The sequence below is a fragment of the Sphaerodactylus townsendi genome, linkage group LG08, assembly GCF_021028975.2.
Source record: "Sphaerodactylus townsendi isolate TG3544 linkage group LG08, MPM_Stown_v2.3, whole genome shotgun sequence".
In the NCBI taxonomy this organism is placed as follows: domain Eukaryota; kingdom Metazoa; phylum Chordata; class Lepidosauria; order Squamata; family Sphaerodactylidae; genus Sphaerodactylus; species Sphaerodactylus townsendi.
Genome location: NC_059432.1, coordinates 35,153,974 through 35,179,968, shown reverse-complemented (window position 1 = coordinate 35,179,968; position 25,995 = coordinate 35,153,974). Strand labels below are relative to the sequence as shown.

The following is a 25,995-nucleotide window of genomic DNA, read 5'->3' as shown; positions in this document are numbered from 1 at the left end:
AGGTAGCAAGTATATAACGCTTTGGGTCAATGGCTATGATGAAAGTTTTGCACTGCACAAGATCATTGAGATTACTGTGGCTGAATTAATACATAAATAACTAAGAAGATTTATTTATTTACAGGTTGGCTTTAAAGGATCAGCACAGGTCTCCAGGTAGACAAAGTAGAAACCTAGCTGAGACACAAAAATTTAAACTGCTTAGACTTCAGAGCAGGGTCGGAGCGAGGGGGAGCTGCACCCGAGGCACATGTGCGCCCTGTGCCCCTGCTACTCCCTGCCTTCCCCACCCCAAAACGCCCCCTCAACGCCCCCTTTGCGCTATGCCACTGCTTCAGAGAATAGTTAGATTGTTCTACAAAGCTTACAGGTGCAAACAGACTTTTACTGACTTGCCCCTAGGTTGGATTCGCTATAAAACACAGGATTCCACTATAGCACCCTGCCCTTTTCCACAAGTCAAACTAAACTGTATGTCTACTCATCACCAGAGAAAGGCCTAACATTTGAGCACTCTCTTCTCTCTTAGAAGACAGCTAAACCACTCTGCTACACTATCAGGCAGAACTGCCCTTCTTTTTCCTGAGCCAGATCTGAACTGTCACTGCTCTCTCTCTGAGGCAGAACTCAACTTCCACTTCTCCTGTGTACCCTCCGACATCTCACTCCTCCCACAAGGGTGATTGGATGCTGGAGCAGCACTCCCATGAGCTCATCTGAGTGGCTGATTTTCCCTTAAGAAGAAAATACACACACATTTCTGATTGGTAGAAATCTACTTCACAAATTATGGGAGAAAAACATAGACTTGGAGCAGCATAGACTTGGAGCAGCATTCTAGCTGGAAGGTAAGCCATATATTTTAAATACTTGTCTGGGCTAGTGAACAATGATTCTGAAGTTTAAATTTATTTTTATGAATATGTTTTCAATGCATATTCATAAAAATGCAACCTCTAGAAGACAAGCATGCATACGACTTTCTCTGGTTTACACATGTATCTTGTACAAGACTTAAAGCCCCATCCAAAGTGGTGTGTGTGTGTGAATCCTCTTCAGGGAGTGGCGTGCTGGTTGCGCTGGCAGATTTGCCCTCCCTGGGGCACTTACCCTAGCGGAGAGGTGATCCTGCAGTTTGTGGCTACCAAACCCCACCCCACCCCCAGGTTGGAGCACTGTGCTGATTGCTGCACCAGCACCCCACAGACACCAGGATAGAAGATAGGCACAGGGGAGGAGCTGACATTAGTTGGCTCCCTTCTGGCAAGCTGCAGTCCACATGTAAGTCAGCCTTCTGGCTGGCGTAAGTGTGGTGTGGCCCATTGGGGCTTCTTGGTGATGGGGAGGCTTTCTGACCTTGCTATGCCGCTGGAAAGCCTTTTGAGGAGAAACAGGAGGGGAGGCCAGGCCCAATAGGAAGAGACGGAGGTTCACCCCAAGATGCTGCTGCTGCAACCTCATATCCCTTGGGCATCTCTTTCTATCCCTCCAAGACACAGCATGTCTCCCATGAGCTCCTCACAGGAGGCAGCTCCAGAGTTGCCTGCAGCTGCTAATCAGCATGGCTGCTGTGACACCTTTGTAGTCTGGACGCACTTCCAGAGGATGGAGGATCTCTGGTTTACACAGTGGAAGCTGTGTATAACATGGCTCAGTTGAGGGAGAGATCTGGGTCATCTCTCAACTACTAGCCCCAAGAACCTTCTGACAAGCACCACCAGATGGTACTTCTTCAAAGGGGAGAGACAAGTCTAGTTACATGGCCATAAGACTGCTGATCATCCAAGTTGTCAGTAATTCTTTGACCATCTCCAGTGATCTGTCTGAATGGTCTCTTATAGAGAACGAACAGAGATGACGAAGATGCTTGGTGAGGTTGGCCCTAGAGTTCCAAGAGGTGGAATCAATAGGCAGGGAAGAGGGTCATTTGCCTCATTGGTAACATGATTGCTCCAGACAGCAACGTCTTTTCTATAGTTGGAGACATCAGCTTCCACAGGCTGCCTATCTCTGGAACACAGTACCTGCTCATACCACATTGAGCAGGAATGTATTGCCCTCATTGTATATGGCTCCCATGTACTATGTGAGGGACAGTTGTCCTATGCTCATAACATTCAACATCTGGACCTGCCTTCAGGTGCATCATGCATACCTCTTGCTGACAGTGCACTGCTGGCAACCTAATGATATTCTGGGTGGGGGTGGAAATAATAGTATTAGGCAGACTGAGGGCTACCAGGCTGGCTAATGCCAGGCTCTGTTCCATACCATGGTCCTTAACAAGGTGCAAAAAGTCAACAATATCTCTGCTGCCTTCAAGAAACAGTTTGTGTGCTGGGCAGGTAGAGAAGTCACCTTTTTGGAGTCAGTTGCAGAACATGCAAACTTGCTTCCAGCAGCGGATGCATTAGTGCAAAGGCTGCAGGAGGGCATGGAATCCTCCCTTCAGCCTCTTCCCTGCAGAAGGTCTACATGTTGGCAACCATGTGTGATCCACACATCAAGAGCAGGATCACTGAGTGGGCCAGTGGGGTGACCCACTCATTTGCTGAGAGAGGAGCTTTCCAAGCACAATAAGCGCATGCTGTTTGCAACCACATAAAACACAGCATGCTGTTTGCAACCACATAAAACACAGAATTTTAGACACGGAATTTTAAAAACTCAATTTCCCCATAGGAATTTGACACCCAAAATTGTGACCAACAAGGGTTTGAAACAAGGCTGAGTTTTAGTACCCTTATTTAACCTCTTTTTGAACAACCTTGCTCCATCATTGACTGGCATAGATGACCATAGTCCTAAACTTGGCCCATGGCTAGACTCACCACTTTTGTATGCAGATGCTGTGTCTTGTTCTCAAGCTGGCATGAAACGTTTGCTGCATTCAATGTTCAAAATATTGTGAGACCATTAGACTTTTGTTGAACTATGGGAAATCTAAGTGACAGATTTCTCAAAAACATGGAAGCCTTTTAAATGGTCTATCAATGGGAACACCATAGAAAAGATCAAGTATTTTAAGTATCTGGATTTATATTTTCATTATACAGCAGGTTGAATCACTCACTGCAAATATATAGTTAATGCAGTGGAAAATAGTGCTTTGACTATTATCCATTTCTTTTATCTCAAGGGCAAGCAATATGTCCCTGCAGCGCTCAGAGTTTTTAATGCTAAGTCCTATTCTCAACTCTTATATGGTGTTCTATATGGATCTGAGCATTTAACCATACAATCGGAAGGGTTCAATCCTTCTTCCTGCATAGGATACTTGGAGCCCCTGTGTACTGTGTGCTGTGTTAAGAATGAATGAATGAATTTATTTTAAAGGTCGATAACCAGCATAGTATGCAAAACAAGATCATCAGTATAAAACAATCACTGACTTAAAACAACCATTGACTTAAAAACCAGAATATTTCAATATCAGAACTGATACACTGTACATATCCTATCTCAGTAAGCTATATCACACTTTTTTATATTGTCCCATCTATACTGATATTCAGTACAAATTTTGTAATACATTTTAATTAAATGGAAGGGATTCTCTAAAGAGAATAAGGTAGTTTTTCCTCTCTAGCCAAAATTCTGTTATAATGTACACATTGGTAAAGTTCTTACAGACAGCCATAAGACTTTGAGAATCTAAAGACTGATCTTGCATTATCACTGGACCCTGTGTTTCTATACTTACTTTGTATGCAAGTAAATGTTGTGTAATATGTGAATTTCCCCACAGGAAATAATGGAGCCAAAAAAATCTAGATTCTTGAATAAAATCCAAATAGCATATTGGCACCGGAATTTGAGGATACTGGATCCCAATAGTTTTTGGCTGCAATATACCGGATTCAAAAAAAAAAATTGATGCACACTTCTACTAGAGAGAAATTTACAAACAAAACATATCCATAAATGGATGAATGTAATTTGTGGGGTGACAACTGTCATAACACTCCAAACTCAGAATAAATGCTTATAATCAGCAGTGCCCAAATGTGTATATATGGTACTAACTGCAACAATTCCAACTCCTCATTGTCAGCAAAACTTCCCAGTGTCCTGAACGAATTTTCTCCATGGAGAGTTGTATTCAACAATTCAGATAACAAATACCTTCTTTCACTGAGATGCTTTGCAGAAACTGAACATATGCAATCAATTGTGCATAAGAGGAAATATCTGTTGATTTGCCTAGTTGAAGCTTTTAATGTGCTGTGTGTCTATTACACTTTATTTTGCAAGCTGCCTCAAGCAAGTGATTTGAACAAAATTTCTCTAAATAAATAAGGACAAAGTAAAGGCTTGCTTTCACTTAAGCTTGATACAGAATTCCTTTGATTATTTCAAAGATTAGGATTCTGATTTTCCTACTTGTTGCTCCTCAAGGACAAGCCTTGTGGCTTCTAGCAGACATAGCTTGACAATGTTCTTCACAATTGTATGGGACTTTCTACATTCAGCAATGCAGAACAAAATGTGATAGGTTCCAAGCAATTTTATTTGTCTGAGCAAAGTGTCTATTTGAATCCAAGCAGGAACATTTCGGAATGTATTCTCTTTTAAACAATTCAATATTTTTAGTTATAAATATACACATACACACGCCTTTATTAGGCATAGTACAATGTGACCATTCAATGTAGTTTTCAGGTCCTGGTTTGATGCTTTCTGCCTTAAGGACTTCAATTCAAATAAAGTATTGATGTTTTTCAATGATCTTATTGACGATGCTTATGAAGCCCTATTGTAAAAATGCTTCTTTGTATATTTTCTTTTCTGAAACTGTGATGGTTATATCCGTGAGCTCGTGGTTATTACAGCTTCATCCCCTTCTACCATTCTATCCCTCCCCATAGTGTAAGTTACATTCCCACTCCCAGGGGATAGATTCAGGATAGATCCACATTTGTACAGAGCTCAAACAAGGAAACGAGGAAAAGAAAATCAACCAATTAAAAATGCACGTGGCACTGTTACTTCTCTCAGCAATGAGGAATTTGCTGTCCACTAAATGCATCCCACTGGATCTAACCATGAATAGCTCTATAAGAGAGAACAGCACAGTCCTAGCAACACTGCCACAAAGAAGCCTGGTGAGAAAATGCCTGATTACCCAGCAGTCACAGTGGGAAACAAAATCTGAAGTGATAGCATGTTACTGATATTACTCCTATGATTAACAGACAAACAACGAATAGCTTACCAATAACTTAACCTGTTGGGCTCATATTACCTTCACCCTCTCAATTACCCTCAGGTTAAAATCTCAGACTTTACAGCAATGATACCCAATGGCTTAGGAGCCACAGGTGGCTATTGCTCTACTGGGCTCTGTTCCCCAGTATGGCACCTGTGGGTGATGCCAATACTGCATAAAGCCTATGGTTGGCAGGTGGCTTCATCCATGAAACAAGTATCATCACAGGGGTTGGATGACAAGTAAATGGAGAGTTGCAGGTCTCACGCTAGGGACAGAAGGGCCCATAGTCTCCAACAATCCCTGCCCTTCTCTGCAGCCTCTTCACTCTCATATTACGCCCCCCCCCAGGCAGCTGTTGGGATGGGAGTGACCCAAAAGAGAAGAGTGTAAAACCACCACTACCATGGCACCCACTTGGAAAAAGAAAAGCAGGCCATGGTTGGGCTGGGGGTTTTATTCCTCCTTCTCCAGTACTATAACCTTCCCCACCAAAAGATCAAAGAGTGGTCTATACTGCTTAGGCAGAAGAGAGAAAGAATACTGTGTTTCCACAATAGAAAATAGTCCCTTGGTTTTTGGGGAGGGAGAAGGGTTGGAGGGGGCTTGGGAGGGCTGATACCAGGTCCGGCTTAGTTGTTGTTGTCCGTCCAGGTCTGGCTTGGTGTTTGGAACAGAGGAGAGTTGGAGGGGGACTGGGAGGGCCAATTTGTTGTTTGGGGTGGGGGAAGGGTTAGAGGGGGCTTGGGAGGGCTACTGCCTGGTCTGGCAGGACAGTGGATGGCTTGCCACAGGGGCTGGCTTGGAGTTTGGGGTGGGGAGAGGGTTGAAGGGGGTGGCAGATGAATTCACATTTCTACTTACATCTTTTGGTGGAATAGAGTACAGCTGGCTCTCCTCTGGGCATTTTGACAACGTCACCCTCTCACCTGAGCTGCTGTGCCTTTTTCTGAGGAGAGACCTCGAAGGCAATGAGGGAACATTTGTCTTTACTTGAGATATACAAGGGCTGGCCAAAGTTCAGCAACAGGATAATCTTACAGCGGAAAAAGTTATAGTTATATATTTCACACATCTTAAATTATTGCATGCTTATGCTTAGTAGAGTAGCATATAGGGCATAGAGCAGACATGTGGCTTTTCTGATTAATGGTAATTGTGAATGTGGCTGTTCAGAAGACACAGAAGGAATACCATTGCTTCAGGGGTTGAGGGAGTTCACAAATGGCAGTTCCCTGTATTCTTAGTTCAGTACTTCTGAGCTAACAATATGCATGGACTGACCCAACCATTATGGTCATCTTCAGAAGGTCTCCTTTGGGTGCCCCCGTCTTCTGATATTAGGCAGGTTGCAACCCAGGAGACAGTCTTCTTGGTCATGGCCCCAAAACTTTGAACTCTCCCCTTAGGAAGATTTGTCTGTCCCCTTCTGTTGCCATCTTCCACCATCATCTTGGCATTCCCTCAGTGACTGCTCCTTCCTCAACAATGTTTTAATTATTTTTAATCTATTGCACTCTTATTTATTGTTTTCATTTTGTGTGTTTGGGGGGTTGATTTTAAAAGCTTAAAAATGTGACAAAATGTGACTTCTGTCATAGGAAGAAGTTATAAGGATGATATAAGAAGTCTTTCATATTCTCCTTTCATGACAAAAATTTGCACAGGGCAAGTTACATGTACTCCTAAAACACATTTACAGGTAGAACTAAAATTAAAACTTTGCATTTACAGGTAGAACACAAAATTAAAACTTTGAATCTTAATCCAAATTCTATGCCAAGAAAAGATGACTTGTCCACCCTATATAAGCTATTAAGAATATAAATTGATTAAAATGTACTTTTTGCTATTTTACATTATATATTTTAGTGGAAGGGCCAAGGACATGAAAGTTCACCCCCAACCACTAAAAAACTTATTCATGCTTTTCTAGCTTCTGAAATTCCAGCAGCCCTCAATCATGACCTTTCAAGCTTCACAGCCATAAGGCTTTAGAGCCTGCATTTTTTAAAAAAGTGCATTAAGATTTCAGTAAATTTCAGAGCCCTTTTGGGATTGGGCGGGATACAAATCCAATAAATAAATAAATAAAATTAATGTTTACACTCTGATCCCCCCCCCCCAACCCCCAATATGTCCACAGAACCCACACAACCCTTTCTACAGTTTCAGAAATTGGCTGTTTGAGCTGTTGGAATATTCATATCATATCTTTTAAAAAACTAAGCTGGAAATTCACTTGGGTTATCTGAGGTCCAGTCCAGTAAGAACGTCCCCCTTTTTTTCTTAAAAATGTTTTATAAGCCTTGACGTTTATTTAGTTACAAAAATATCACTGTGTTCCTGTGCTTCCATCTGTTCCTCTTCCATTGATATATTGAAGCATTTCTGTAACAGAGCAATCATTTTAATTGTTCTGACTTCCTCTCTGTTAGCTCCACCCAAGCCATTCAGATAATTCAATTTATCATATGCATATATTTGTTGTGCACCTGCTAAAATAGATTTACAGGTTTCCTTTAGTCCATAAATATATTTTCTCACCATCTGAACAATATAAGCTAAACAATTATTTAATTTTAAACTTGTAGCTTAGCTTTACAACCCTTGCTCTGCACATTCCTCCCCGATATAAAAGATTAACTTCTTCCCTCAAAAACTACAATACATCTCAACTTGATAGCAACCATATTCACACCTCCCCCTTTTTCATATAGCAGCTTACCATTATTACTGTATACAAATGGAAATAATCGCCAAACTTTGTCCAGGAGACTAACTCCTTGGACCAGTGTATTTGAGTATTTAGGTAACAGACAGGCACTTAACTGCATCAGAAGGGGAGACGAGACAGCAAGATATCCTGCAGCAGCATTCCTGAAACCAACTGCCATTTGGCTCTGCCTCTCCCAAGCTGCTTCCACTAGTAGCTATTCCACTCTGCTGCATTAGGAGAAGATAGAGTTGCTTGATCCAGGTTGGGAAATATCTAGAAATTTGGCAGGGTGGAGCTTGAGAGGGTGGGATTTGGGGAGGGACTTCAGTGGGGCATAATGTCACCTTCCAAAGTGGCTATTTTCTTCGGGTGAACTGATCTCTGTCACCTTGAGATCTGATGCAATATTGGGAAATCTCCAGCCACTATGTAGAGGCCAGAAACCCTGGGGAAAGAGGCCATCAGGCTGCCTCTTGGACCCTTTCCCCCAGACTGCTTCTATCAGCAGCAGCCATTCCATGTGGCTATATAAGAGGGAAAGTTGAGTCAATAATCCTTACTCCATTGAACTATCAGGAACCAAATGACATTGGGCTCCACAACACCCCTGAACTGTCCCCCAAAGGGACAACTCCATCTTATCATTCTGAAAAAGCTTTGTGGTTTATCAAAGATTTGGTGTTTGAGTCTTTCTGTTTTCCTATTCCCTTTTCCTTCTGTAGGTTTCATACTGTAGGTGTTATGTTGAATTGTAAACCACAGTGACTGCAGTGGCAGAAAAAGAGTATATAAATGTATCAAATAAATAACTTCCATCTGAATTTATAAAAAATGGTTTTCACTAATGTATAACCTGAGTCATCAGGACAAAAGTGAGTGATTATAATTTCTCCCCCTTGCCTATTTGTAAATGTTAAAAAGATGTACAATTATTTGCCAAGAAAATAAATGATACCAGTATTAGTTGGGATGATTAATGGAGCTAATCTCCTGCTGTTGCTTCCTCCAGATGGCAACCTGCATTTTCCTGTAGCAGGAGAAAAGCTGAAAAGAAGTAGAATGGAGCTCCCTATAGTAGTTGTCTAGCATAAAGATTATCATATAACATGTGGAAGACAACTTTTAAACTGTCTAATTAAAGCCTTTGCGGGGAAAAAACTTTTTCCTTGGATACTATCCACTGCATTCCGTTATGTTTGGCTAGTGCACACTGTTGCAGAGATCCAAATATCTTCTCGCCTTCTAATGCATCTGTTGTAGGAAAGTTTGGTATTATTAGTAATAAAACCAGTGATATGAAAAGCTATAATAAGTGTTGAATGCAATGGGGTTGCATGAACTTCAGTATCTATCAACACTGTTAGTGAGGAATTATAAAACTTCCCACTCTCAAGCCCATACATTCCATTTTGTGCTTTTTAGAAAATTCATTTTAGGTTTTTTAAAGAATGAAATATCTCTTCACTATATTATTCAAATGCATGAGCATTTATATAAACTTTTAAACACAAAAACAGGGTGCCCAACAGCAGAATCACAATGTCCCTGCTGTTTCACAGATTGTTTCCTTCATTTTGTTTCGAAGGCTGTGCACTCAAAATTCAATAGATTATTCTATTTACCCTTCAAGTATAGGATGTCTCTGTTTTCGGTTTATAATCAGGAAAAATTGCATTAATATATGGTGAGTAATAGAAGATTTTGACTTAGAACAACAGAATTGACTAGAAGATGCTGAAGGCCTTCCAGACGCATTTTAGCAAACTTCATTTCGGGGTCACTAAGCAGTTGATCATTGAGTGTGTGATTGTGTGCAAGTGTGTGATTGTGTAAAGTTCGGCCAAGTCACAGTCAACTTATGGCAACCCCTTATGACTTTTCAAGGCAAGGTGGTTTGCCATTGCCTTCCTCTGCATTGTGACTCTGGTATTCCTGGGTAGTTTTCAAATACTAACTAGGGTTGACCCTACTTAGCTTCCAAGATCTGATGAAACTGGGCTAGCCTCAGCCATCCAGGTTAGGGCACCTTGCAAATAGACAGTTCTAATAACTCATCCCTAGCTCACTTGTTGACTTAAAAACATAGATATTAAATGATGGAATAAACAGTAGCAGAAAATGTTAAATGTGAGTTAGTATACATTAATGCACTTTAATGCAAATAGGAATAAATACTTCTAATTAGAACCAACTAGTATACACCTTAATACTGTCTGTTAGTTTAAACACAATGCTCTGCTTATTTTGTCCATAAATAAAGTAATGGAAAGAAGATTCATGTGAAAAATATGAATAAATTATCACAGTGGTCATTCAAAAGTTTTTTTTTAATGTGTATCTTTTGGGTTCTCATTCTTTTTCAGTGCTCCAAAAAACAGCAGTACCAGACGCCATGTATTCAGCATGTCCCAATTCCCCAGTTACTTTATACAGGCAGCTACAGTTTCTCCCTTGACAACTTATGGCTAAAAATGCACACATTATTTCAAGCCAGTAATCCACTAGCACTCTTAAAGTTATTCAGTGAAATCAACCAACATGTGCATTATGTGCTAATACGCCAGATAGCCAATAAGAAAAAAAAATCCACATAAGTTGACACCTCTGCTTTCATTCATCACTACGTGTCCTTCAGCGGCTTTTTAAACCAAATGCAAGACGTTGATCCGATGCATCTCGCGGGCTCAGCAAAGCATCTGCAGGAGGAAAGCTTTCCAAAACAACCGGCGTTGCACTTACCCCAGAAGCGGTGCTGGATTCGGCCACTCGGGGAGGCAATTTCTCGCCTTCCTTTCCGGTCTTTCCCGCCTCTGCCGCCTCCTGTTCTTGTTCCTCTCCCACCGCCTCCGCCGACGGGGGGTCCAAACTCTCCCCATTCATCCCGCACGACAGCAAGAGACGTTTGTCGCCGACTGCGGGCAGCAGGAGATCCGGAGCGGCCGCAGAAGGCTGCGGAGTTTGCAGCGCCATGGCTGCTGGAGCGGCGCCGCTCTCTGTGTCAGTCAACGAGGCATCGCCGGCTGCAGCCCTTCCCACCCTCCGCACACGCGCCGCCGGCACCGGTTTCCACTCCCCGTTACCTCAGGCAACCCCTCAAGAGACACGCGCAGCCATGGCCGGCTCGCCACCCTTCCCCTAGACCAGAAAAGGAACCAGCACCGGACCCCCCGCCCCAACGGGGTTGCTCCCCACCACCCCTCACAGCCGACCGCCGAAAGGCAGGCAGCCCCCTCTCCTCGCCCTTCCTGCAGCGCTTCCTCCCCCTCAGCACAGGCGCGACCTCTCTAGGCCGCCTCTGGCACCGAGCAGAGGCGGCTGAAGGAGCCGCTCCCCGAGACGCCCCCGCGGGGAAAAGACGAGACGCGAGTCGTGGCGGTCGCCTCGCTGCCGCCCCCGCTCATTTCCCCACCGGCTGGCGAGGAAGGAAACTCAGACGGGGCTGTCAAGCTGACGGACTCTTCCCCCTCCCTGCATCGCCGCCCCCGTCGCCGCAGCCCGCCTCAGCGGACCTGGCTTCTCCGCACCGCCACGACGCCGCCGGGGCCAGGAGGCGAGGCCGTCCCGTTGCGGAGCGGAGCGGTGGCTCGTTATTAGGCAAAAAGGCCACGCGGCTACGGAAACTCCGTAAGGGTGAAGAGAGCGGCTGAACACAGTCTCCCGCCAACGCGGTGTTCGGAGAAGGAGAGCTTCTCGGCCGTTCTTTACGCATCAGCTGCAATTCACGGAGAGTCTCCACAAAGAGAGTTGACAGCCAGCCGGCTTCTTTTACGCCGTGTACGTAGCCGTTATCCTGAAGATGCCGTCTGGTTGTCCTCAAGTCCGCAGCGGCGGCTGGATGATGTCTCTTGTTGCTCTTGGGATACGATTATCCTCTTGCTGTGTTTTCAGCCTTTCCTTCATGGTGGCCCCATTGGAGAAGTTTATATCATAAACTCCTCAGGAGGAAGCTTTTTTTTTTTTTTTTGTAATTTAGTACTAGCCATTTTCACACTACCTCTCCAGGATAATTACTGAGGCGGCTTATACAAATTATTTATCAGATAAAACCAGTGATATCCAAACAGTTAATCATTATGCTATTTTATAAAGGTGCTATGATATAGGTTCTATTCTTACTAGCAGCAGCTTCCAGTATTTTGAGCTTACTACGTGAGCCTTTTAACTAGAGAGCCCAATGATTGAACCTGGGACTATCTTCATTCAAAGGAGGTTCTCTGCCAATAAGTCACTACGTGGGCATAATGGAAAAGAATGACCTCAAAGAGCTATAGGAACACAAGCTTCAAAATGGTCATAAGACCATTTCATAACCAAGGGTGATTGGCCATTTAAACAGACTATCTTCAAATGGTATCTTGATGCAATGAAAATGCATTGGGGTATTTAAAGCTTTTTAAGTAGAACAAGGAGAGCCCCTTGCTCAGAGGTTGATGAGTTTATAAAAACCAATAGTTCTCCCTGCTCCTCTCCCCCTACCCTAAATTCAGATTTACTGGCCACCTTTTCTCTAAACCCTACTTTAGTCTTCTTAGCTCCCTTCTGTAAAGGCACTTAGTGGCACAGGTATGTCTGTTAGCAAGTTTTCAATAATCTGCCTTCTGCTGCCACAAGAGATTGGAGGACATTATGAGAATGCAGTTGCTGCCCCATTGTTCCTGCACTAAATCTGAGTGTACACACAAGAGATTGAAGTAATTCCTTTATAAATAATTGGAACTAAATTACCTTAGGATAAAAGATTAGCTATTTATACGCCACATCTCCCAAGTGGGGATCCAAAGTGGCTTACAACGTTTTTCCTCTTCCATTTTATCTTCACAATAACCCTGTGAAATAGATTATGTTGAGAGAGGGTCTTCAAGCAACTTTCTATGGCAGAATAAATGGTTTGGAAAAAAATTTCAATGTCAATTATTTTCCCCTTGGTATTTCTTTTTTTTTTTTAATCCTGCAATCCAAACAACATGTCATACTGACAGAACATAACATGAGGGACTCAAATTTCAGTATAAATTGTTTCCAATACCTTTCCCTTTTTCATTATATCAAAGAGAAGCTGTGACATAACATGATGGTTGCTACAGTTTTCAAACAATGAATCATGAAGGGTGTATAGAAACATTAATGCGACAAGATCATACAATGCACTTTTTCAGTTGCGTGTTTCCCAGGAGATTTCTGGCCATGGCACCCCTGCATCTCCCTTTAATGTAATTAGAAGGAACTACAGTTGGAGGGTGCTGGAAAGGAAATATTGGGTGCAGTTGGAGGGTGCTGGAAAGGAAATGTTGTAGTAGTATGATCCATAGCAGTTTGAGGTGTGCCCCAGAGGGTGACAGTTGGTTCTTTTTAAGATCAAGAATTACAGAGCGGGGTTATTGCTACTCTTACCTGAGAAGGCCTACTATTGAAAGGATTCCGAGTTCAAGTAAGGTAGAGCTTCTAAGCATTAGAGCTCAGATAAAACTATTTGCTGTTTTTCATGAACATTTAAGACAAAAAACTGCTCTTTTGTCAATTATTTTTAATCACTCTGGGGAGGAAGTCACATCTTTTAAAATATTATCCTTATTCCTGCTTGCCTTTACTTACCATCAGTAATATCATAATGCAATTAAGATTTACTGGCAAGATTTACTGGCTTAATGACATCACCCCAATCACAGTTTGATACTTGATTGACAGAGGTCACCCACCCAAGTACTGCAGGAAGAAGCTGCCTTCACATTTGTCCTAAGTGCAGTGTTTAATGTGATGGATTATAAACAGCATTGTGACATGATCGCATTCATAGTGTGATCACTGGCTGGCTAGGGTCACCAATTTGATCCAGAAAAGATATAAGAATCATCATAGCTGGTGCAAACAGCAGCAATAAACACACCTTAACCCCATGAAAACTTCACAATTTAAATGCTTTTTCTGGGGCGGGGGGGGGGGAACTATACCTCATCAATATTGCTATTAGGATCTCTGCACACCGGCATAGTGAGAATTATGATTTCAGACTTTTTCTTTCCCATACTTCATGTAGAGGATCCTCTAAATGAAATCATCTGGAAAGGAAATGTCGGGTGCAGTTGGAGGGTGCTGGAAAGGAAATATTGTTGTAGTATGATCCACAGCAGTTTGAGGTGTGCCCCAGAGGGTGACAGTTGGTTCTTTTAAGATCAAGAATTACAGAGAGGGGTTATTGCTACTCTTACCTGAGAAGGCCTACTATTGAAAGGGTCACCAATTTGATCCAGAAAAGATACGAGAGTCATCATAGCTGGTGCAAACAGCAGCATTAAACACGTCTTAACCCCATGAAAACTGCACAATGTAAATGAACCAGCAAATTTCCACAAAACCTTCCTGAATTATGTGCACACAATATGTGTATGTTTTGGCAAAAGTTATATTAATTAGCTGCTTGATGCTGTGCCTCTCCCTTCTCTTACCATCAGGGGACAGTCACAGTCTAGCTGACTCTGTTTCTGATGCCTGATGATAGAAAATGCATAGTTATGCATAGTTTTCCATGGAACACAATGGGGTTTACTTCTGAGCAAACATGCATTAGATTGGATAGTAAGTTATATTTTAAAATTATAACATGAACTCCATGTGTGATAGGCAATTAGAGTTCTTTCAGATCCTTTCTAAGTCACCACAGTTGCCAAGCGCTTACGCATTTCTATTCAAAAAACTCCAAAAGATCTACTTATAAATAACCTTTTAGGAGGGCAAAGCTTATTTTTGTTATAGAGCTTTATTATTTTACCTACGTGCATGTGTGTGTCATATAAAACTATAGCTCAATTGCTCTAGAATATTGTACATTCAATTTACAATCACGTTGTTCTAAGTTGGAGGGTTTTTTTAAAAAAAATCCTGGTCATTCAAAATTCATACACTGAATGACATAGCATTCAATTTAATCTGTCACTGGGGTTTGTTCTAAAAACAGAACAAGTCATCTTTTTTTTCTCAAGCATCAAAAGATTTGCTTATGCAGATCTTTTATGTGTGCAGTTTTTTAAAGGCACCACAAGTTAAGATCAAAACATCTTATTTCATCTCCTAGCAGGTATTGTCCTTAATCAATCAATCAAGAACAATGGCAAAAAAACCCCACCAGTGATATCATAGCGGTGAAGAGTACAGTTCCGCATCTCTATTCCAGATAGCACTCCATCAGAATATAATTATACTAAGTAGTTAAGTGGGGATCCAAAACATTTGCAAGGGTGGGGAGGGGGCAGAGAAAGGGAGCTCAGCTTTTGCTTCTACTGTTTCCCTGTATGCTTGAAAGAGAATAGGAATGTTTTGACCTGTTGTAGATGTTTCCTTGGTGGGAGCTACTTGTTTGACAGCATATCCTGAGGACCTGGGATTTAGGATTCCTCAGGAGGAGGAGGGAGGAGGAGGAGGAGGAGGAAGAGTTGGATTTATATCCCCCCCTTTCTCTGCTGTAAAGAGACTCAAAGGGGCTGACAATCTCCTTTCCCTCCCCCCCCCCACAACAAACACCCTGTGAGGTGGGTGGGGCTGAGAGAGCTTCAAAGAATTGTGACTAGGCCAAGGTCACCCAGCTGGCATGTATTGGAGTACAGAGTCTAATCTGAATTCCCCAGATAAGCCTCCACAGTTCAAGCGGCATAGTGGGGAATCAAACCCAGTTCCTCCAGATTAGAGTGCCCCTGCTCTTAGCCATTTTACCACTACTGCTCTCTCCTTTTAGGAGGGCAAGCTAGCTTAGGAAAGTTATCTTATTGCAGTTATCTTATTGCAGTTAATGCTATTTTGAGTGACTCCTGCACTTTTATTCATTATATTTGAATTTTACATAATTCTTTGCTATTGTTGCTGTCAAGTGGCATCTGACTGATGGGGTTTTCAAGGCAAGAGACATTCGGAGGTAGTTTGCCATTGCTTGCCTCTGCATCACGATCCTTGCATTCCTTGGAGGTCTCTCATCCAAATAGTAGCCAGGGTCGACCTTGCTTAGCTTCTGAGATCTGACGAGATCAGGCTATTCTGGTCTATCCTGGTCAGGGAGAATAACTTCTTAACCTCCTGCATTTCATGGCCTTTTACTCCTGTTTATCTTTTTTGCCATAACCTCATGTATAAATGTCTGCCTAGTGAAAACCCAATAAATGCATTTAAGGAAGTGGGCTTCAGTCTACTGAAGCTTATTCTACAATTGTAAAAATTTAGTCTTTTAAGGTGTTGCAGAGACTAATGTTTAAAACTATTAGGACATGATCTCCTAATAGCTCTAACCTTGAATGAAAACTTGCAGAATTAGGTATGTGAGTACCTGCAGAAAAGCAGTAGGTTTAGCATTCAGAACTGAAACAGAGGAAAACAGACAGATAAAATCATAAATTGTCTGGGGAAGAAGTGGGGAGATGCGCAAACTCTCTCACACACTGCTGTCCCCCACCTCCCCAACCCAGGGATCTGATACAAAGTACTGAATGCCTCTTGGTGTCCTCACGAGCCCAATAAATGTCTATTGCTTCTTCCAATATCACATAACCTAACGCTCAGAAGTGATTCACAGACACCAGGAGACTATTATTAGATTCCATTGGGAAAAAAATCAATCTGTCCTAGACTATTTTCTGGACCCATTCCTCCACATGAATCCTGCTGGGTGGCCTTGGGCTCTCTCAGAACTCTCTCAGCTCCACCTACCTCACAAGGAGTCTGTTTGCAAAGGAGAAGGGAAGGAGTTTGTAAGGGACTTTGACTCCTTATGGTTGAGTATAATTTCAAACTCTTCTTAATGTGATCAGCTTAGGCAGGTGATTCCTCCAAAGACCTAATTACACATTACATTTTTTCCCATCAAGTCAAAGATATGCCCGTGTGCTCCATGCTTCCCAGGCACATGGGATGCCAATCAAAATTAAGAAAGCACACGGGGTGAGGGGTTTAGTCATTTTCCTCTGTCCCTATTGGCCCCCATCAAAAGGTACCATATACTGACCAAATGTCAGTTTCAACCTGGTAAGATGGCCAGCTACTTATTACTAATCCCTGATCCCAACCAACGACGGATACTGACCAGAGCCAGATGTAATGTTTTTTCACCTGCTCTCTTGCAAGGTCGGTTTGAGAAGCGGCCCCTAACACATAGAGTATGTCCATTCTGTCTCACCATAGTCGAAACATTGGATCACATTTTACACTATTGTCCAAAATACAGCGCACAGAGAGAAGCCCTATTGCCATCGATGAGGGGTGGAAAGCCGTCGAAAATATCAACGGTAAAATTACTAGGTAGTAGTGATCCTGATATGCTTGGGAGATTAGCCAGCTACTTGTTGAAGGTCATGTACCTAAGAGATGTGTAACTGTATGAGTGTAACGTTTTGCATTGAAATTTAAAATGATAATTTCCAGCCAAGGATGCTGAACGCAAAGTTGGATGAAATCAGTATCATGCTAACATAAACCATATATAGATGGGTAATGCTTCTCGTCCATGGCACCTTGGGTGATTTTAAGATGCATATGTGTAGGTTCATTGTTATTTATTTACTTATTTTAATATTAGGTTGGTTGTCCTGTTGTTTTAATTGGTAATTCTCTAGAGCCTGAGGAGTGGATGTGTCCTTTTAGCAAGTGGAACTAAATCGGGAAGTGCCAGATATTTCCTGGTGTTGGATCTTAAATGTAGTCAAATGGTACCTGTTTTATAAATTTGTTTTTGAATTGAATGGCTAAACCCTTTTAATCCATTTTATATTTCTACTAATGAACTGTCAAGTTGGAAAGCAAAATCGATAGATGTAACATATGATTTTAAATTTAATAATTTAAGAATAGTGTATAACCACTGTCTCATGCCTAATGCCAATAAAGGTTATTGTGATTGTGACTGTGATTGTGAAATGTCAGTTTTTCCAGCAGAACAACTGTTAGCTTTGTGGGGACATTTCAGGATGGGCAAATGGTGCAGAAGGGCAGGTCTAAGACTCCCCCCCCTTCCTCTATTGTACCAATCTGAATTGAGCCCAATCATTAGGGGAGAACAGTATCCCCCGCCCCCACTCCCTTCTGCAGGCAGCTTCCCGGTTGTCAAGAGAGTGGCCATGTTTGTCAATGAGGCCACTGATATTACAGTGATTGGAAAATTGGGTACAATTAGAGCAGGTTAGAACTGGCTGGGATTAGGGCACTTAGCAATGAGAACAGTGAATTACTTGCCGCGTAATAATGAATAGGATTGTGAAAAGGATCATTTCCTCTCTCTGTCAAACTTGATGGGCTTTAACTAGTACTTAAGAATACATTGTGTGATGTGACTGGTTTTATTCCTTTTAAGAAACCAGCCAAGCAAGGGATACTGACTATCCTGTATCTGAGGAACAGACCGACTCATGTTCTTCTTGTGGGCCCCATTTGGTACCCAGTCATTTTCTCAGATGTTGTAGGTTACCCCCTCACAGGCACCACCGACTTCCCATTTCTGCCCATCAACTTTTACATGTTTAAGGCATGTGGATATGACCCTGACACAGTGGAGGGATCAAAAATTTTTAATAACAGGTTCCGATGGTGGTGGGATTCAAACAGTGGCGCCGCTGCACACACGCACCTCCAGTCGCTATTGGGCAGGGCGGTTGCTTTAGTAACCCCTTCTCAGCACTCAGAAAAAATTAGTAACCACTTCTAGAGAAGTGGTGAGAACTGGTTGGATCCCACCTCTGCCCTGACATATACCATTTATAATTAGATGCTCTGAAGGAAATGAGATAGCTCAGATGTTTTTTAAAGCCCGTAATCCATGCGTAGAATCGCCCTAGTCATGTTACTCTGAGATAAGTGCCACTGAATTCAGCGGGGCTTATCTTCTTGGAAAATGTCTTTATGAATGCAACCTGAGCATACCTTAGATTTTTAGAACATCAGAACCCTTGGAATGAATGATTCCGGGTGGAAGCAATCTTTGAATACCATTGCCACGTGGTTAACTTCAGTGTTTAATCTGTGATCCATACACATTTGGAAAGGTAGCTCTTGGCAACAGAAGACTGTATGATTTACAAAAAACAATTGTTTCATTATGATTCTAGGGCAAGAAATTTACAAAGAAAAAGCAAGATGGTTTTTCGTGTAAGACTAACTCAAATTGGTATTAGAACTGGCAAAATTTTGAATGTCACCTCAGTTAGTCCAACAAATGGTTTCATTTTACCTACTTATTAGCACCCACAAGAAACTCAGCCAAAAAAAAAGCAAGTACATTTGGAACTTGTGACTGTGGAATTGATGCATGGCATATCAAGCTGGCCTTCAAGGGCAAAGTCTCCTAGTTTACTATTTTGACAAATACAAGTAAGGGTACATGACTTCAGTGTCATCTGAATAGCAGTGGTTAGAATGATACCTGAGAATGAGATATGTGGTTTTGATTCCCATCTAAGGACCTTTAGCATGTACCTAAAAATATCCCATGTTGGGTGAGGAGAAATAAACAGCATGCTGTGTGGAAAGACAGAGTGTCATTTACCACAGAAGTAGAGGGCTACTGAAATATTGATTAAAAAATTTAAAAAGTAGCAAAATACGTCTTTTGTTCAAAGTCTCTGTTTTTCCTGTCCCAGTGGGGAAAAAAGCTGTAGTTAGAAATGATCCACACGTACTATATGACCCATTACTCATGGAACACTTCCCTCAGGCCTTTTAGCTGCACAGTGGGATTGAAGTGTTGTCTCCTGGTGTTTCTTTCTTGTAGTAATGCACTGCTGACCCAGCAGCACCGTGGTAGAACGTTGGGACGCCAACGGACCTACGGCCTTCTGGTCGCACCGCACACCCACTCCTCATCCCCCTATGAGTCACGGGTCATGAACTGTCTGGCTCAGTCACCGGGCGCAGGGACAATGGTCTTGCCCCCAGGTGAGGATTAGGCTCAGACGCTTACGCTCCTCTCCGCACGTAGCCAGGTGAGATCATGCATCACATGATGATCTCCCGACCTCCCGCCTCCCGCTCTCCCGGAACTCCCCCCGGTCCTCCCTCCTACACGCCCCCGATAGAATAACAATAAAAGGTGCCAGGAACCAGCACGCGGGAGACTCGCTAGGAACCACGGACCTCGGGCTCCCGCTGCTGGCGATCTCCACCAGATGTTATCTCCGCGTCTCGTCTGCGTTCTTCACGCTGACCACGTGGAGTGCGACTACACTTTCTCTACACCCAGGGGTCCCCAAACTTTTAAAGCAGGGGGGGCCAGTTCACTTGTCCCTCAGACTGTTAAGGAGGAGCTGGACTTAAAAAAAACTATGGAACAAATTCCACCAATGCACAAATGATTGTGGAAAATGTTTGATTTCACCTTCTTGCCAGCCCCTTTTCTGTCATGGTCTATTTTTAGAACAGTGACCAAAGTATGTCAAGTACAGGGTGGGCTCCAAATATTGTTGGGGAGGCTGTGGAATACCTTCCCCTGTAAAAAAAAAAAAAGCAGAACTTTCCCAATGAAGCATTCCATCTAACCCAGGATTAGAGTATATCTCTTCCCTGGAGTTTCTTCCTCCTAGCAGCCAGTAGAGAGATTCACTCAGCATGGCTGATGCCAATGGGAGTGAGAGTAAGGAACAGAAAGCCTGAAGGAGCAACACATGGGAGTGGCTAGCTGAGAGGGGAAGGGCTGGAGACAGGAGTTGCCACATGTAAGGTTCCCAACTCTGGGTCAGAAAATTCAAACTCTGGGTCAGAAAATTCATGAGATTTTGGGGGTGCCATCATGCCCAATTGTACAATCCAACTTGGCCCGTTGGGGCCGGTCTCCTCCTCTCCCTCGAGCCCCACCTGCACATGAATGATAGGAGCCATCGCTGCCATCCTGGGCTTGGATAAATGCCATTTCGAGGGGCCCACATTTGGCCCCCCAGGCCATGGACCCGGGGACCCCTGCTCTACACCAAGGAAGCAGCCCAGTCCTTCCCTGCAGCTAGTCTCAAGGGGCCTGTTTCCTTGTTCTCTTCACCCCTCTTGAAGGCAAAGATCTCAAAACACTCAGTAATCCCAATACTATAGAGCTGATATTCTCCCCGCCTTCTCTTCCGCACACGCTCCCTCTTTCCCTCTCCCAGCTTCTCTCTCACTGCTGCCAAGGGAGAGAGGCTTGTTTTTTAAAAAGAGACTTGACTGGAAAAAAGTGTTATAAAGCCCTCCCGATCATTGGGGAGGGCAGAAGCAGAGGGAGGGAGGGAGGTGGGCTGGAGCCAGGAAGACCCTGCTTGTGCTGTTCCTTACAAAAGTCAACTTGACAAAATTGGGCTGTACAAGAAATCTAGCTGTTGCTAGATTTGCCCTTACCAAACAGCAAGATGCCTTGTGCATAATCGGTCTAAGTTCTACTTTTGTTGCAAAACAAGGTATATTTTAATTATTTTATTATTTATTCCCCCCTGTATTTTGTACATGGTGATTTTTTGGTGTTGTTTTTCTCATTTAACACCAAGTTTCAAGCATATTACAATGACTGAATATTTGCATGAATAGCCAACCTTGCTGCCTCTTCAGCTGGGAATTAGTTACATATGAAAAGTTATGAGTTCATCAGATGGCGACACCACACTATTTTTGTATTTTCTTCTTTGTAATCAAGATGGCAGCAACTGCATGATTATTAGCATAGTTCTAAAGCAGGTGCACCCAACATGTGAGTAACCTATCCACTCTTTGATGGAAACCAGGGGTTTGATAAATTTTCTGGTTTTGTAAAAAGTTCAGGAGAAAGGAATTTGGGGGTGGGATTTCCAAATTCTTCCACACTTTGTGTGATTCCCTGCTGGTTCTTGACTTACAATGATAAATAATATTTCCAATAATATTTCCTTAATCTCCAATAAGTTGGAGATAGTAGAAACATTTTTCCTAAGTATTCTAAAATTACTCCACCTGATGCAGAGCTCCTAATACAAGTTTCCTTTGTGTATGTATGTCCCCAATTCATTTCAATGGAAATATTTTCTGATTCTGTTGCAAGAACCCAAAACAACATATACTAGACACAGATGCTTCCAAGGTGGCTACTGGAATAATTATATGCAGTTTCAAGCACAGTATTGGGACTTCGCTATCACTGGTGTATTGCCCTGAAGTGGCAGCAATGAACACCTATTCTTGTGAAGGTCAAAACCTTTTTCGAATCCTCAGGTATCAGTCCATGCCAAGTCTTTCACACTACATGCAAATAATGGGTTCATTGTGCAGATGTTTTAGATTTTAATGACCAATACCTCAGACAGGGCAGATTGCAGATATTTGAGGCCCCTAGAGTTATACTCTAACTGACCCTCTTTCCCCTTTGGTACAGCCCCTTTCTTCTCTAATCATACTCCTTCAAACTATATACCCTTTCCCACTTCAATTTGCTTACTCTGGTAAAGGGAACATTTTGCTTTCTTGGTTGCATGAAAGCAGCACATAAAATGGTCACCCTGTGGATAGGCAACCATAGTGTAAGTGTTTGGCTTTCACTGGAAAATTGGTTTAGTATATAAGTACACTGTACAGTTAATGTGAAAAAAGAACTCATATTCTTTTCTATGTCCTGTATGTCCCATGGTTTGTCAAGTGTGGCGTGTTTCACGTTCCATAGAAACGATACAAGGCATCTAGGGGGAAAAAGAGACTTAGTTCACTTATCACTCCCATTCTTTTATAACTTAAATTCATAAGATGTTTGCTACTGAGACATAATTTCCACTGCTCATTGTACACATTCGTGCCATTCTAATTCATTATTCGTAATACTACTTGCTGTTCCCAGTTGTAGCCTTAATGCCCTGAACTGTGGACCTGAACCTTACATCTCTAGATATTTTAAGGAAAATCATACTGGGAAATCTTATGGGCGAGAATGTGTGAAGTGTTGCTATGGAGTTTAATCAGTTTTATTACCTCTTGCTTTTATAGCCCCTGGCCTGCAGGAATTTAAATTTTTGCCCTTTATTGAAACTTGGCATTCTCAATAAATTAACTACAGCAAACAGTACTGATTAATCTTTATAAGGTAATACTGGACTTTTGTATTATAAAAGAAGCACCATTATTTCACAATGGGTCATTGTGTATGCCTGTGAATGGCAGATACATGTTTATATATCTTCCCCATCTCATCAACTGTTGATGTGGCTCTGAGCTCAGAAGTGGAGCACATGTTTTGCATACAGAAAAGCATCTCCAGTTTAAAGGATATAATTTCCCAAGACAAAGAAAAACTCCTTCTGGTAGCTGCTGTCAAAATCAGTCTAGATAAGGGGTGTCCAACTCTGACCCTCCAACTCTGACCAATTATAACCCTGACCAATGACATCTGTTGTATTTGGAACTCTTCTATGTCATATAAACACAAGAAGACTCACTGAAAATTCAGTATGGACGTTAGTTTGGTGCCAATTTCTAGGCATCAGCTGGCTAGCTGCATCATGCTCATTGCTACTATTACAGTAACCTGCAAGTGTAGCATATAAATCCTAAATGGTCATGCAAAATGGGACAGAAAACAGAGGACTCAACAGCACAAGTTTTCGCCCATTAAGAGACAATATGACAAAATGGGACATTGATTTGAGTATATGTTCTATGCTCTAGGACTGAATATTCAGGTTGAGCTAACATTTGCATGACTATTTACTTAACCATAATTACAGTTCTGTAAGGTTACTGTGACACCAAAGAAGAATCAGAGATAAGCCTTGGCCAACACTTTCATTATTCTATTTTTCTCTCTCAATAAAAGATGACACAGGGAGAGATCTGCCCAACTTTTCTGAGCAGCACCAAATTAACTTTGATTAAATTGATACCTTTGGCACCACATTGCTGTTAATATACACCCGGTCATGAAAATACAGAAAAAAAAGGAAAATTCACTAATAGCATGTAAAATAACTGCAGTAAATTACCTGTTATCACTGACCCTGATATGTAATTTTGTGACTGTAACAAGAACAAAAGTAATATGAAGATCCACACCTTATGATTTTGGTGTCTCAGTTGTTGCTACTAAGATTTCTTAACTGTGCAGCAAAAATGTTGAATTTCCCTCTCCATCTCCCTGCCCCCCTTTTGGAGAGGCATCTGTCAATTCCAAAACTCTTTATGAAGTTAGCCTGTCCTTCAGCAATATTTCTTTGGATGAATTTCATGCTTCATGCCCAGCACTTAATAGGTCACTGTAATGGGGGTCACGTAGCTTATATTTTAGCTAAGCTCATTCAGTTGAGTCATCTGAAGTGATGTGTTCTGAAAGTACCTTACTCATTCTCTGCCTCTGTTTGCTTGTGGCATCCCGGGTGGTATGGCTTGATAAGTGCAGGAGGCTGACGGCTTCTAAAGATCAGGAGAATGACACTTCATATTCCACACTATGAAATCCATGTGACAAGTGCTTTGTTTGTACTGGAACTTCTCTTTTGGCAACTCCCAACTCATTATCTGCTTTTTACATTGTAATTTGATAGAAACATAGAGCTGGAAGGGGCCCCAAGGTTCTTTGACCGCTGTGTCCCATCAGGATAACTGAATCTCCCATGACATCTATGTTCCATCTCTGAAAATGTTGTAATCCGGTTTAGGAGTGTATCATCCAAGTCCTCTACCTGGCTTGGTGGTCTAACAGAAGCCCACCATAATGTCACTGTTATTCCTTTTATTTTTACCCAGGGACTCTCAACTGACCTTCCATGGTGAGATGCCTGAATGTTTTCACATGCTATGCAAAAGGGGAAGGTACACAACCAAGGTGGAAACAAGAAAACTTGTACCAACCAGGCTACAATAATTACTTCAAATTTTTTTTGCCTCCCACTGGAGTAGCAATTTACTTATAAGTAACCAAAATAATTTTACAACACAATAATAAAATGTTTTGGAACAATTATTACATCTCTCCCACTGGAGTAATGAAAAGGATGCTTCGAGAAGCATAAGAATAAAACTAATTGCAGAGCTCTGTCCTCCTTGATTATAACCACTATTGTACTTTTGAAAAACCTTGACCTGCCTAACAGCCTTGAAGTAATAACAAGGCCAGTTAATTATCTAGAATTTGGCTAGCTGTTATCTTTATGTTAAGATTATACTGCAGTGCCGTTCTAACTGCCATGCTAACTGTATACAAAAAGTTTTTTTCATTACTCCAGTGGGAGAGATGTAATAATTGTTATTGTAGCCTGGTTGGTACAAGTTTTCTTCTTTCCACCCTGAATTTTTTCACAAGCATATACGTCCTTGATCTATAATGCTTCTCCCACTTCCTTCCTTATCAGTCTGTTCCTTTTAAACAAGTTGTACCCCTCAATTCTAAAATTCCAGTTGTGAGTCTCATCCCACCAAACTTCAGTCGTGCCTTCTTGGTCACAGTACCCTTCCTGTATTAAGACTTCTTGTTCCTTCTGGCTGTTTCCCTTACTCTGTGCATTAGTACAGAAATATCAGTGTCTAGGATTTATGTGCCTGGAGTGGTTCATTTCTGTTCTTGCCTGCAAAATAATGGGTCCTTTAGGATTTTATGGGTTTTCCGGGTTGTATGGCTGTGTTCCAATAGTATTTTCTCCTTCAAAGGATCCTCTGAAGATGCCAGTCACAGATGCAGGCGAAACATCAGGAGAAAATACTACTGGAACTTGGCCATACAACCCAGAAAACCCACAACATCCTAGTGATTCTGGCCATGAAAGCTTTCAACAATACAATGGGTCCTTTCAGATGTGCCCCTCCTTGCAAATCTACAATACAAATTCATGTTTTGAAAATCGAATAATTACATTGGTCTGCAGTGCAACACAAAGATGGAGAAAGGTTTTGGCATTCTATCTTGCAATATTAGTAGATCTTTAATACAACATGAAAATGATTGCTGGCAACTTTCTCCCTTGTGTTCGAGAGAAGCATAAACCCAATGGGTATAAATGCAATCCCACCTCAATATGTGGCTGTTGCTTTCAAGGTTTCTTCTCTTCTGTTCATCCTTTCTGTGATTTTATTAAAAATACCACTAGATGGAGTCTCAGGAGGGGAAGACTTACTTTGGAGAGCATATGATTTC

At 42.1% G+C, this 25,995-nt stretch overlaps 1 protein-coding gene across 2 annotated transcripts in view; it reads right to left on the bottom strand.

Annotated features, from left to right (window-relative positions):
- HECTD2 (HECT domain E3 ubiquitin protein ligase 2) overlaps positions 1-11,600 on the bottom strand; it is a 43,675-nt gene extending 32,075 nt beyond the window's left edge. The window contains exon 1 of one of the 2 annotated variants that reach the window (XR_007245282.1): positions 10,668-11,600. Coding sequence is in view for 1 of the 2 variants with exons in the window: in XM_048506049.1 (XP_048362006.1) it covers positions 10,668-10,898 (231 nt within the window). In the remaining variant the exon portion in view is untranslated. The remainder of the gene's footprint in view (positions 1-10,667) is intronic. The other variant, XM_048506049.1, reaches the window with a different exon arrangement.
- Positions 11,601-25,995: the final 14,395 nt, after the last annotated feature.